The 14,290-nt window shown below is 37.6% G+C and overlaps 1 protein-coding gene across 50 annotated transcripts in view; it reads left to right on the top strand.

The window, feature by feature from the left end:
* The window catches only part of LOC123515503 (basement membrane-specific heparan sulfate proteoglycan core protein-like), a 324,199-nt gene that overhangs the window by 180,624 nt on the left and 129,285 nt on the right, over positions 1 to 14,290 (top strand). For 22 of the 50 annotated variants that reach the window (XM_045274121.1, XM_045274138.1, XM_045274127.1 and 19 more), the window contains 5 exons: positions 82 to 192; positions 494 to 619; positions 6,978 to 7,094; positions 7,656 to 7,769; positions 13,838 to 13,960. The exons of 4 other annotated variants lie outside the window; for them this stretch is intronic. In XM_045274121.1, coding sequence (XP_045130056.1) covers positions 82 to 192; positions 494 to 619; positions 6,978 to 7,094; positions 7,656 to 7,769; positions 13,838 to 13,960 — 591 coding nt within the window. Of the gene's footprint in view, positions 1 to 81; positions 193 to 493; positions 620 to 6,977; positions 7,095 to 7,655; positions 7,770 to 9,776; positions 9,891 to 13,837; positions 13,961 to 14,290 lie in introns of all 50 variants that reach the window. 24 more of the 50 variants (XM_045274158.1, XM_045274157.1, XM_045274156.1 and 21 more) reach the window with 6 other exon arrangements.

Below are 14,290 nucleotides of genomic sequence, written 5' to 3'. Positions count from 1 at the left end.
AACTTTATGTCTTACCTTTATTCATTGACTCACAGCTCATGTAAAGCTCATGGTCTTATACACCACCTTGGCTTTACTCAGGTTGCAGCAGCCAGGAGTGGACATGTTTGGATGGACATTGCATACCCTTTGAGAATCACTGTAATGGCAGATATGACTGTCTGGATGGCTCAGATGAGGAGAACTGCACAGGTATGTGTATGTGCTTTTAGTTTTCCACTCTATTTGCATTACAAAACTCAAGATATTTGGTCAACAGTTATTTAATAGTTAAATATATTCTTCATATAAACAAGAAGGAAGAAGTAATAATGAATGTTTTGTTCTCTTACTTTCCTTCCTCTCACAGATGTCTTTTATGTGAAAATAACAAGTTGTTTTTGCCAAGAATGTTATACTATTAGTTGGTCACATAGTTATATATAAGAATTCATATTTTGACAATTCTTTTATTATGCTGTTCTAATTTCCATCACTTCCTTTGTTGCCTTAGATACATGCAGACCTGATGATTTCCGCTGCCTGTCTGATGGCTCCTGCATTCCAAAGAGTTCTCGGTGCAATGGTCTTCAAGAGTGTCGTGATGGCTCTGATGAAGCGAAGTGTGAAGAAAGACCAAGTAAGCACTATGTTGAGTTTTCTCAAGGGTATCTCTCTTACACTATTTAAATCTATACCAGTTGTTACCTCTTTAATTGTCTCTGGCAAGACAAAAGCAACTTCAGAATTCTATCTGCTTGTTGACAGGTTAAAATTTATGTTGATTTTTCTTCATTTGTTTTTCAGTGGCATTCTGATGAAAGAATGTCAACAAAATCTTGGGAAACTACTATCATAATTATTTTTTCTTGTTTTTCTTCAAAGCTTGTAGCATAGTGAAGATACAATATCATGGTGTATGCAGGAAGTGCAGAGTTACAATGCTTTTGATCTGTTTTTCTCATCAGTTTCAAACTTCATATACCATTTTCTGTTTTGTTTTTTCCCATCATGAATGCCAAAAATTTCCTAAGTATTTTTGGATGATCTCCAATGTGTCATAATTTTATAAAACTATTTAACTGAAATATGTGATTCTTTTATGCATGTGTGTACATATCTATCTGCATGTTTGAAACAGTTCCATGATTACAAATATATATATTTTTTTATATTTCATGCTACCACAGGAAAATGAAAATCACGTACTAAATGAAAGGGAAGCTTTCTGATAAGAAATTACAAGCAGGTAATGACACCAGGCATATGGCATAGAGAAGAAAATTTCTGTTGATTATCTGATTAATTCTTTACTTCTGATCAGTAACTGAGTGGAATCTTTCTCTAAAGAACCTTGAAGATGATTAAATCTTATCTTATGCTCTTTGTTTCTCACAGAACTTGACAGGTAAATGTATTTAGAAATATCAACACTGCTTAACTCAATTACTATAAGATAAGGCCTCTTTATGAAATATGACTTTCACAATTTCAGTTATTCATGTCACTTAGAGAAAGATTTCACTCTCATGCATGTAATGACTAATTAATCTGCATTTCTAAGGAATAGGTCTGTCTCCACTGGGATGCATTCTGATAGCAGGCTTCAAGTGTAGCAGCTTCACACCACACCATAGACCCTGCCATATAATTTGTACACTTTACTTCAGATCCCTTCTCTCAGCACTTTTCTTCTCACTTGCTTTATACTTTGTTTAAAGCCATGAACCAGAAACGCACACATACACACACACACACACACATACACATACACACGGGACCACACGAGCATAAAGCCCAGGCACTGTAAAACTACAACTAGGTAAATACACACACACACACACACACACACACACACACACACACACACACACACACACACACACACACACACACACACACACACACACACACACACACACACACACACACACACACACACACACACATTTACCTAGTTGTATTTACCTAGTTATTGTTTACGGGAGGAGGAGTTCAAACTCGCACTGTCCCGTCTCTATATCTACTCTTTTCTAACTTTTCCTTAAACAATTCACAGATTTAAGGAAAAGTTAGATAAGAGTAGTTATAGAGACAGGACAGCACGAGTGTGAACTCCTCCCGTAAACAACAACTAGGTAAATACAACTAGGTAAATATACACACACACACACACACACACACACACACACACACACACACACACACACACACACACACACACACACACAGACAGGCAGATCATCATCATATTTGCTTCACTAGAATGTCGGCCTGGGGAGTGGCAGTGTGCAGACTTGTATTGTATCCCTGAATATCAGCGTTGTGACAGGGTTTGGCAGTGTCCTGACTTCTCGGATGAACAGAACTGCCCAGGTGTGTTGATTGTAATGCCACAGATCCTTCACATCTTCACCCTTCTCAGTTAAGGAAATGTGTCTCTCATAAGAATTTCTTCCACTTATTGTTTTATGTCTATCTTTGTATGCGTGTGTGTTTATAAAGTTGTATTTATCTAGTTGTGCTTTATGGGAAAAGAACTGTGCTCATGCCATCCCATCCCCATGTCTTTTAGTATCCAATTCTGTCTTGAATCCATGTAGACTTCTTGCATTTATTATCTCTTTACCTAAACGGTTAATGTTTTTTCTATAAGCGCTCTCCATGTCTTTTACTATAACTTGTATATTCATAACCATTGAGTAACTCTGATCCAGCTCCTACATTTTCATACACTTTGTATATTGCATTCAAATCTTCATTTTCTCTCCTTTTTACCAATACTGGTAAGTGTAACCTGATTAATCTCTCTTCATATGACAAGTCTCTGATACTCAGTACCATCTTTATTGCTGCTGTCTGAACTCTCTCCAACTCTGTATTCTGAGGTCTTGAATGAATAATGGAGCTAAACATTTGCATTGCTTCTTACTGATGGCTTACTATGAGATATATAATGGAATTATTGTGGTGCAGGAAAACCTAATGATAGAATGGATTGTATTAAGATATAAGATATGCCATTTGTTTATTAAAATCCTATTTGCTACAAATATTACAATTAAGTATACACACACACACACACACGCACACGCACACACACACACACACACACACACACACACACACACACACACACACACACACACACACACACACACACACACACACACACACACACACACACACACACACACACACACACACACACACACACACACAGGCAGATCATCATCATATTTGCTTCACTAGAATGTCGGCCTGGGGAGTGGCAGTGTGCAGACTTGTATTGTATCCCTGAATATCAGCGTTGTGACAGGGTTTGGCAGTGTCCTGACTTCTCGGATGAACAGAACTGCCCAGGTGTGTTGATTGTAATGCCACAGATCCTTCACATCTTCACCCTTCTCAGTTAAGGAAACATCTCCTTTCTCTCTCTCTCTCTCTCTCTCTCTCTCTCTCTCTCTCTCTCTCTCTCTCTCTCTCTCTCTCTCTCTCTCTCTCTCTCTCTCTCTCTCTTGTGAAATTTTCTGTTTCTTTTTTTCTTTTGAATTATTGTTTAGGAGATTTGAACTATAAACTGCAACTCATAATTATTATAGCAAAAACCATTAGAATTATTTGGATCTTAGAATAATTGGTGGTGTTAAGCATTTATAATGCTTTCTGCTGATAGCTAATAGCCTATATAAGAAAGATCACAATAGAACGAGACATGATGAAGTATAATAAAGATCTGAGTTGAGTCTTGTATGATGCAAGGAATGGTGTTAATGACTCACAGTAATGTGTCAAATTTTCCACTCAGTTGAAGTAATGTAGTGAGCCATTGTATGTGGAGGGAAAAGAAAGAGAGAAAGAGATATGGCATAGGCATAACAGTGTTGAGGAAGCAAAACTTTACTGATTCTGGTTCATGTCCTGGTCAAGATGGAGACTGGTGGCAGTGCCAAGATGGATGCATTATCAGCACCAAGCAACGGTGTGATGGCCACCTCGATTGTTATGATGGCTCGGATGAATTCTTCTGCAATAATAGAAACCCCATAAGTCACTGGGTAAAACACAAGTCCCACCAGGACCGGAAAACATATGTACATCCTTAGTGAGCTGTCTTTAGGTATTTTTTTACAGATGGCAGCAACCTGTTGTGCAGTTTTCACAGCAGATACAGTAATTGATAATGTTACAGTCAGTTCTTAAGAGTTATGACACTGTAGTTATTGTCACATACTACCACAAGTGGAATACCTCTACTTCTATATCTAACGCTAAATTATATACACACATGTACTCATCAGCCAATAATCATCATATATTATTTGCTGCTACTTCATATAAATGTGTCATAATGTGGGCTATTTAATTTTTCATATTACAAATCTGATAATGAAAATAGTGAGCCAATAAAGTGAAATAATAAACACAGAAAATGTTTCTAGAATATTTTATGACTCGAAGATGATTACAGTGTGATTACCCAGCATAATATACTTACAATGACTTAATATGGTTGACTTGCAACCAGATCGAGTTACAACCACTTTTTCATAACCACATGCTGTTGTAAGTCGACAAGTTTCAGTATGTTCCCTATTTTATTTCAAAATTCATGTGGTTTAGGCAGATAATAGTTTTTCCACTTTTTTCTGGGTCCTCTCTTTTACTTTATTAAGTAAGCATGATAAGTGCATGTCACAACTAAATAAGAAAACATGTGCTGGATTTAATATGATATAAGATTTTGATGTGAGTACTCCATAGTGCCTTCAGCTAAGGAATTAGATATTACCACTTACTTAAAGAACATGATAGTTATTGCTTTGTAACTTGCATTCATTTGTAATGTATTTGCTATATACTTGTATTCTTATCATAAATGGGCACACTTCTAACACTAGTAAGTAATGTAACTCATAACAAAGCATGGCATGGCTGACTTAATGTATAATGTAAAATTAATGCATGCAGTTGTAGAAACTTTAATAAACTGTATTGTAAACTCACTCCTAAACTAAAACAAAAATATTTTTTTCTTTCCCCTTCATTAACATATGACTACTAATATGGTGTGAAGTTATAAAAAATGTTGGTTAAGACCACTTGCAACATATATAAGTACTGATTTTTGAGATGAAAACTGTCTTTCTGTCCTTTTGATGAAGCATGTAGTATTTTTGTGTTTAAAATGCTAGATTTCCTCTGCTCTGAAAGCACTTTATGTATGGTTTTGCAATATAGCTTCTGTAGAACATTAGGTAATTCTTCTTCATACTCATTTCCATATTAATCCTTGGGGAATTATGGTGACTTTCTTGATGTTGTTGTGGTTGTCTGTGGTTTGAGGGTTGATGTTATTTGGAGAATTTCATACATACAAACAAAATTCCTTTTCTCTTTCGCATGCCGTATGTCTGCCACTGCCGCTGGCCCAGTTTTCACTCATGATTTACTCTTTTCCTTATACTGAAAATGTTTGAATTGATGAAGCTTGTTTCCCATCAAACAGCAATATCCTTTATTTGTCATTTTTGTGGTCATGGTTTTTGTATATGGTATATGTGCTTCTCTATCTTTCCCTCTTTCTTTCTATTGAAGTTAGTTCTCCTGAAGGGTGTGTTGGTTGTGCCTGCAGGACAAGTGGAGCATCCTTTACTGTTTACAACTACTTTACTATTCTCCCAAATTTAATTTATTGCAGGTCTCATGATGTCAGAGCTGTGTAAACCACCTAACTGGAAAATTATTTTTCAGTAAATACTCCAGACTTTCCAACACTGCCAATGAATGGTATTAGTTTATGCAGCTTTTTTATTGTTTTTCCAGCTTAATATATATTTTTCTTCACCATTTTTCTTACAGTGCACCTCCAGCTTTTTGCTTCACTCACAGGACACTGTGTCAATTTCTTATCACATCTAACAGTTGGATATCAAATATTATTATGTGTGGTAGATGAGGCATAATGGTCTTCAGTGCCAAGATATGTACTATGACATCTCATCTCCCTCTCTGCTTCTTCTCCACTTGTTCCACAGCTGGGATATCAAGAGTGTGGTGTCTGTGCTGTACTGCCACTGCTCTTACATTGATGTGTTCTTTACCTGTTTGCAGGTGCTTGTCATAGTGAACGGTGCTGCTCTGTATTTCTGGCATCTGATTGTCACTGATTATTTATTAGGGAGGCTTTTTTTATGCTAGATGTTGTTGCAAGAGCTTTGTGTGTGTGTGTGTGTGTGTGTGTGTGTGTGTGTGTGTGTGTGTGTGTGTGTGTGTGTGTGTGTGTGTGTGTGTGTATTTACCTAGTTGTATTTACCTAGTTGTAGTTTTACAGGGCCTGGGCTTTATGCTCGTGTGGCCCCGTCTCCTTATCTACACTTATCCAATTTTTCTTTAAAACTATGTACACTCTTTGCTGACACCACTTCCTCACTCAAACTGTTCCAAGTCTCAACACATCTTTGCAGGAAACTAAATTTTTTAACATCTCTCAGACATCTTCCCTTCCTCAGTTTCTTACTATGCGATCTTGTGCTTCTGATGTCATATTCTTCTCTCAGGATTAGTTTCTCATTATCCACTTGATCCATTCCGTTAATCAATTTATAAACTTGTATCAGATCCCCTCTCTCTCTTCTCTGTTTCAGGGTTGGTAGATCCATAGCTTTTAGTCTCTCCTCATATGTCATCCCTTTAAATTCTGGAACCGTTCTTGTAGCCATTTTTTGTAGTCTCTCCAATTTCCTTATGTGTTTCTTTTTATGGGGGGTCCACACAACTCCTGCATATTCCAATCTAGGTCTTATTTTAGTACTTATCAATTTCTTTATCATTTCTTTGTCCATATAGTGAAATGCTAATCCAATATTTGTGTGAATGCGTGTGTGTGTAAGTGTTTATGTAAAGAATTAACTCCCACTATGTAAGCACACATCTTCATCTAATACTAAAGCATTATAATCCTCTAATGGCATAAAACCTCATGCTTATGCCTATAGCTTGCAAACCTGATGAGTTTGCCTGCGCTGACGACGGCACTTGCATCCCATCCTACCTGCAGTGTGATGGCCGGCCGTACTGCCGTGATGCTTCAGACGAGCTCAACTGTCCCTCATGTGAGTGCCGGCCTTGTCCTCAGCCTTGCCCAGTGTGGCGGCAGCGCTGCTTGTCCCTTACCTTGATGCATCCTAAACCTCACTGCAGGGTTCACATTGAGGAATAACTGTGTAGATTTTGTAGCTTTTCATTTGATACTCAGATTTGTCTAGATTAATCTCATTGATAATGCTTGTTCTTGTAGCGTGTCATATTTTTTTTATGCTGTTTGAATGGTTGTGGGTTGGTTAAGTATTTAATTTACATAAATATCTACTGTTATATATATATATATGCATAATTTTATAATTTCTTCCAGATACAGAATGAAGTGTAAATGATAATTTACCCTAAGTATATTTAACTTACGTATATTAGAATTTTAACCCATTGTGATCTGGTTATGCTCCCTTATAGTAATTAATCTTTGGGTGAGTGAATAGTCACACACTTACCCCATAACACTTTTCTTAACCATGTGTGTGTGTGTGTGTGTGTGTTTTATTTAAATGAATGTGTGTATGTATTTGTGTGGCACTGTAGAACAATACTAACAAGGAGTACTGCAATGTGTACCGTAGTTGCATGCCGGGTGGGAGAATTTCGCTGCAGTGACGGCACTTGCATCCCTGGCTACCTGGTGTGTGATGGCCAGAGGTACTGTTGGGATGGATCGGATGAGTGGGGCTGCCCAAGTGAGTTGCTTAATGTATCTATAACACCTTCCTTGTTACTGTTGGGGATACTAGTTGTTAATATTGGTCTCATTTTTATGTGTAGTACTTTATGTATACTTCTAAATAAGAATGTGTTTATTGACTCACAGATGGATTACTTTGGTAGCCATTCTTCACATCCTCCTTTCTGTGTGAGGACATAAGTTTTAAGAATTTTTTGAGAGGTTCAAGTTGGCGTAGTGTTGAAAAAATGGCTTAAATGCAGTGCAGGCCATTTACGCCATCATAACTTTTCAAGTCTATGGTTTTAGGTGAATTTGTGTGACATTTTCTGAAATATTCCCCATTAACAGAGGTGCCATATGACCATATTATTGGTGGACATTCAGTGCATCAATATACGTATTCATGAATCATCAAGGCATCTCGTACTAACATGCACATGGAGATTATTGATTACATACCTATTTGAAGTCCTATATAACAATATCTGTTGATTTGGTTTTTGTTAAGGTGATACATATCCATGTGAGTGTATATTGTGGAGCTATTTTTGCCCTTGTAAAGGTAGACCAATGCACTGAGATATGAAAGATATTTAGCAGTGATCTAAAGTGCTATACTAAGTACTAATGCATCTTGAAGACCACAGAAGTGAAGGTCACCTTTACTATCTATCTGAGCACCTCTTTTGCTGTAGTTGTTATTATCATAACACTTATCCGTGACTCTGTAGCTAGTCATTTTCTGTGTTGTTTCCTTCTTTGTGTGCATGTGTTTTTGTGTACATATACAGGCATGGAGACTTGATTATGTCTTTCAGTATTGGTAAAAAAAAAATGGAATGTCTTGTCAAGTTTACTATACTGATGGTTGGATAGATGGACAGACGTTGGTGTCATAGTGCATGTTGATTGATGTGCATTCAGTAGTGTAATGTTTGAAATATCTTTGTTCTGATTTAATGTAATATATATATATATATATATATATATATATATATATATATATATATATATATATATATATATATATATATATATATATATATATATATATACAGTATTTTTATTGTTGTACATATGCAGTTTTGTTTTAGCTAAGCTAATATACAATTTGCAATGCAAGTATGACGGGGTTCCGGCGAGCCGTGAAAATGTTTTCCAAGAATAATCTCTGGCAATTTTACGGCCATGTAAATGGAAATTTTGCAACCCATAAGTCTCCTGTTAAGGAGAAATTTAATTTACTATGAGCAGAAATTTCTTTATAGTGTTTGGCAGTAAGATAAGTCCTTCACTGCTGCCTTTGGTCCCAGCTGTCCAGTTGTGTTATACACAGGTTGAACATAGATAAAGAAACACTTTACTTTATGCTGTGAAAAGTACCAAAAGATCTACTTAAAGAATTAAAGGTAGATACACTTCATGGCTTAGGCATAGATTAACAGTGTTCATGAAAAGTGCATGCTTAATTACAATTCTAAGAAATCACTTGTTATTAACATTGTCAAGAAATGTTTAATAGATTTATAAAGTTTCTTGTGAAAAGTAAATAGAATGTGATAATTCTTAGACTTAGAAAATTAATCTTGAGTATGTGAGCTATCATTTACTTTACTAATCATTTATTTATTTATACTTTTAAAATTTTATGTATTAGAAATTTATTATGTATGTACTAATCCAGGAGTTGTATGAATAATAAGCAACAATAGGTATTTCTTGTTATCAGGTTTGCCAAGATCACCTTAGAGAAACATTGGCTAAGGAAGCTTTTATTTGATGTAGGATGAAGTGGAATCCCTTTCTTAAATGCAAGCAATGTCTCTTAGATTTAGACTTTCTCTCTCTCTCTCTCTCTCTCTCTCTCTCTCTCTCTCTCTCTCTCTCTCTCTCTCTCTCTCTCTCTCTCTCTCTCTCTCTCTCTCTCTCTCTCTCTCTCTCATCTTTTCCATTTTTCTTTTCTAATAACAACCCTGTTTTCCCCCCCCCTCTGGTGTTGGTGGCTATCTCTCTGCATTAGCTTGCAATCCTGTTACTGAGTGGCAGTGTGATTTTAGTGAGTGCATTGATCGCCGTCTCAAGTGTGATGGCAAGAGAGACTGTCCCTCAGATAATTCTGATGAGCGACTGTGTTGTGAGTATTCGTTCCCCTCAAAAAGATGAAGCACAGATATTTGCTTCCTTTAACTTTGCTTGTTGGAATCTGTTATTTTTTCCCTTTATTGTTTTCCTATGGCTTGACTTGCGGTCTACACCTTCGTTGGTTTATCGTTTGGTTATCAAGAGCATGACACTGTAAGACTTGTTATTGATGATAGATGTTAAGATGCCATGAAGTATATTAGTTTACTTTTCATTCATGTTCTTTGCTGTTGGCATGTGTTTCAATGTGCCCCAAAACGAGTGAAATGTTATTTTTATGTATTCCATCTCAAGTTTTTGGAACAATTTCTTATTAATTTGTTTAGTAGTTTTCATCAGTTTTTTCTTAGCAGTTCTAGTGGGGTGACTACAGACAGACAGGTTTATAGAGAGGTTATTGATGTTTTTCTTTTGGAATACTTATTGCAGATTTTACTCATACGTACTTTCATACTTCATATCATATACATACATAGTTATATTTTTTTTCTTCCATAGCCTTCAGTAGTCTATATAAATATCTCATTTCATTTCAACTTCCCTTCAAGGCATATCTTTTATAATGTGAAAGTTGCATGGAGGAGGAAGGACAATGATTGTGATGAGTGGACTGTGTGAGAAGAGTGAGGAAGAGTGATTGTGCATGATAAAAATGTATGAGAAGCCCTTATGAATAAATGGATTGTGGCAATATTGAGGATCTCGAAGCAAACTTCTGCACCTGGTGAGCATGTGCTGGGGCGTAAGAAGTGGGATGTGTGTATTGTGATACATCACCATGAACCAGCTTTGCTGGATACACAGTGCAGCTGATGCTTATGTACAATTGTTAGTGAGTTACGATTAACTGCCACTTACATGTGAAGCCCAGCCTATACTACTCTTTCTACTTAAGCTGAGGAGGAGAAGAAAACGAGAAAGATAAAAAGAAGAAAAGAAAATGAGGGAAAGATAAGAAGAAAAAAATATGTTCGAGTGGAGGGACAAAACATCTTTTTGCCATCATTCTTCATACCCGTCTTCTCTCTTTCTAGCTACAAAGTTCTCATGTCGTGATGGAAATGAAACCTACTTTACTTACCGGTGTGATGCTATTGTAGATTGCCCCGATGCCTCTGACTGCTGTAAGTTATTGCTCTATGGTTGGCCTTGAAAGGGAAAATGATTTATACACAAGCCTTTTCTGGAAAATGAATGATACTCCACTAACATCTTGGGGTTTTGTTGTGTATGGCACGGCTCCTCCTTGTGTTTTGTGCAGCATTCACCTTGGCACCTGTTCCAAAAAAATGGCAGAAAAGAAAATCAACTCCAGGTGATGTTGTTCTCTAGTTTTGTTTGCATTCCACCATCGATGTGCAATCCAGCATGACGTCAGTGAATATATTTGTGGGCAAATCTTTAATACTCTATCATTGTTTCAGCTTTACTCAAATACCAATGGACTTAAAACAAAATTTTTCATTTTTGTCTGCATACTTGTTTATAACTGTATGCAGGACTTGTATGTGCATGCATTTGTGTGTGTGTGTGTGTGTGTGTGTGTGTGTGAGAGGGAGAACTTTGAATGTGTTTGTTTATGACTAATATTATTTATGCATTTACTTGTGTATGTCTGTGTGTGTGCCCATGTGTGTGTATGCTGGCACAGATGTATACTGTGGGCACTCATGTTACTGATCTCACACAGTACAAATACAAATGCATGGTTACTGGTGGTGTATTGTTACTGGAGAAAAATAACATATTGTCTCTGCTTACAAATGCATAAATCAGTTCTTAAGGGTTGGGCTTCATGTTGTTTTTTGGCAAGTGTATCACATTCTCCACTCATTTTTCCCTCATGTTCATTAGTTATAAGGTATAACATTATTTAAAATTGATTATACTTATAATTCATTTTGCCATGTTTATTTATTGCTTTGCTTTTTAACTTCATTAAAATATTTAATGTAATTTTTTTACAGTGTTTACTTACAGTCTCATTAATTGCATTTTTTTCCATTTCAATAATTTGTCATAAAAATTACCTTCAATCTCATCCACAGTATTTTCTACCTTTGCTCTTTTATTTATTCCCTTTAGAAAATTTTATTAAGATTTCAAATATGACATTTTGGTCTTTGCCTTTTGGCCCTAAAGGTGCTTGTTTCATTCTTATCTGTGTAGTTTTTTTTCTTTATTACTCCCATTCATTCTCTCCTGCTGTGGAAAGCTATACAGTTTAACTTGCCAGTGATATTTTCTTTCTTACTTGAATGAAAAAAAATGTTTTCTTCATTTTCAACTGTGTAGTTTTTATTATTATTCATATGAGGAAGGTATGAAATGTTATCTTGTTCTGGAAAACTTTTGGGTATGCCCTATCTTCATTTAGTCTTTGTCTAGTGTCACACTTCCATTGTTGTTCACTCTCTTTTTCACTGTTACATGATTTCCACACAAGACAAAAAAGTATTCATGTTATTATTATTTTCACTTCATATGTATAGACCTGATCATTCCAAGTGAAACCATGAAATACACACACACACACACACACACACACACACACACACACACACACACACACACACACACACACACACACACACACACACACACACACACACACGAGGAGACAGGACACAGAGAGCTTAGCTCGGGCCCTGTAATACACAAATAGGTAAATACAAATAGGTAAATACACACACACACACACACACACACACACACACACACACACACACACACACACACACACACACACACACACACACACACACACACACACACACACACACACACACACACACACACACACACAGTGCTTTTCAATGCACATACTTATTGTCTTAAATATTGTCTGTACCTGCCTGCTGATACTGATTTTGGTGATTGTTATCTTGCTTGTTTAGTGGAGAAAATCTTTCTCTCTCTCTCTCTCTCTCTCTCTCTCTCTCTCTCTCTCTCTCTCTCTCTCTCTCTCTCTCTCTCTCTCTCTCTCTCTCTCTCTCTCTCTCTCTCTCTCTCTCTCTCTCTCTCTCTCTCTCTCTCTCTCTCTCTCTCTCTCTCTCTCTCTCTCTCTCTCTCTCTCTCTCTCTCTCTCTATGTGTGTGTGTCCTGCTAACTGCCATTGCTAGTAGTGTACAAGTCTGTAATGATTCACTGCATTGATTGTCTGCATGGGTGTTGCCTGCTGACACTGTCTTGCATTTAAAAGTGTTGTTTTCCCTGTTTGTTTATTGTGGCCTTTTTTCTGTAACGGTGACTACTTTTGAATTTCTTTTTATTTATTTTTTTATTCATTTATTTTTTTTCATTATATTTTTCCTGTCATGTCACTGTTACAGGAAAGCTTGCAAAAATCATCCCTCTCTCATAGATGTGTCTCAGTTCGCTTCACTCTTCTCAGTCACTTCTTCATTTCTGTCATCTCCGTCAACACTAAGCTTACCAGAGTTGTAAATGCTTGCCTTCTTCCTCCTCCTCCTCCTCCTCCTCCTCCTCCTCCTCCTCCTCCTCCTCCTCCTCCTCCTCCTCCTCCTCCTCCTCCTCCTCCTCCTCCTCCTCCTCCTCCTCCTCCTCCTCCTCCTCCTCCTCCTCCTCCTCCTCCTCCTCCTCCTCCTCCTCCTCCTCCTCCTCCTCCTCCTCCTCCTCCTCCTCCTCCTCCTCATCCTCTTCCTCAACCTTTGCTGATGTCAATGCTTCTTTCTGCCTAATCACTGCATTGCTTTGCTCCTCCTCCTTCTCCTTCTCTTTCTCCTTCTCCTTCTCCTTCTCCTTCTCCTTCTCCTTCTCCTTCTCCTCCTCCTCCTCCTCCTCCTCCTCCTCCTCCTCCTCCTCCTCCTCCTCCTCCTCCTCCTCCTCCTCCTCCTCCTCCTCCTCCTCCTCCTCCTCCTCCTCCTCCTCACCTCTGATTCAGTTGGAGTGTGACCCCAAATGCTTGCCCCTCAACAGCTGAGTCCTCGTGCAACTCTCCCTCAACTTTCCGCTGCAACAATGGCTACTGTATTCGTGCAGACCAGCATTGCGATGGAACAGCTGACTGCCAGGATGCCTCAGATGAGAGAGGCTGTCCACGTAAGATGTCTACTCTCCAACCTCTCCCTCCAGTCCTCTATATCTACCCCAACAATATCCATCCTTCCAGTTTCCCCACTTCCTTGTCTCCCATGCAGAACTGTCCCTCCATCCATCCTTTCATAGTCCATCCAGTCCTTCATGTCTCATATATCACCAGACTTACTTATTTTTATTTCTTTCCTTATCTTCACTCCCTCTGTTCCATTGTATGTCTGGTTCCATTGGTGAACTTTGTACAAACTAGTGGTATGTTTCTTAGACATCACTGAAAGAGAGTGAAGTGGAGCAAGATTCCAATGTTGATAGTGCTTGGTGTTGAATGTCATC

The sequence above is a fragment of the Portunus trituberculatus genome, chromosome 39 (assembly GCF_017591435.1).
Source record: "Portunus trituberculatus isolate SZX2019 chromosome 39, ASM1759143v1, whole genome shotgun sequence".
NCBI lineage: Eukaryota > Metazoa > Arthropoda > Malacostraca > Decapoda > Portunidae > Portunus > Portunus trituberculatus.
This window is presented reverse-complemented; position numbering and strand designations above follow the sequence as displayed.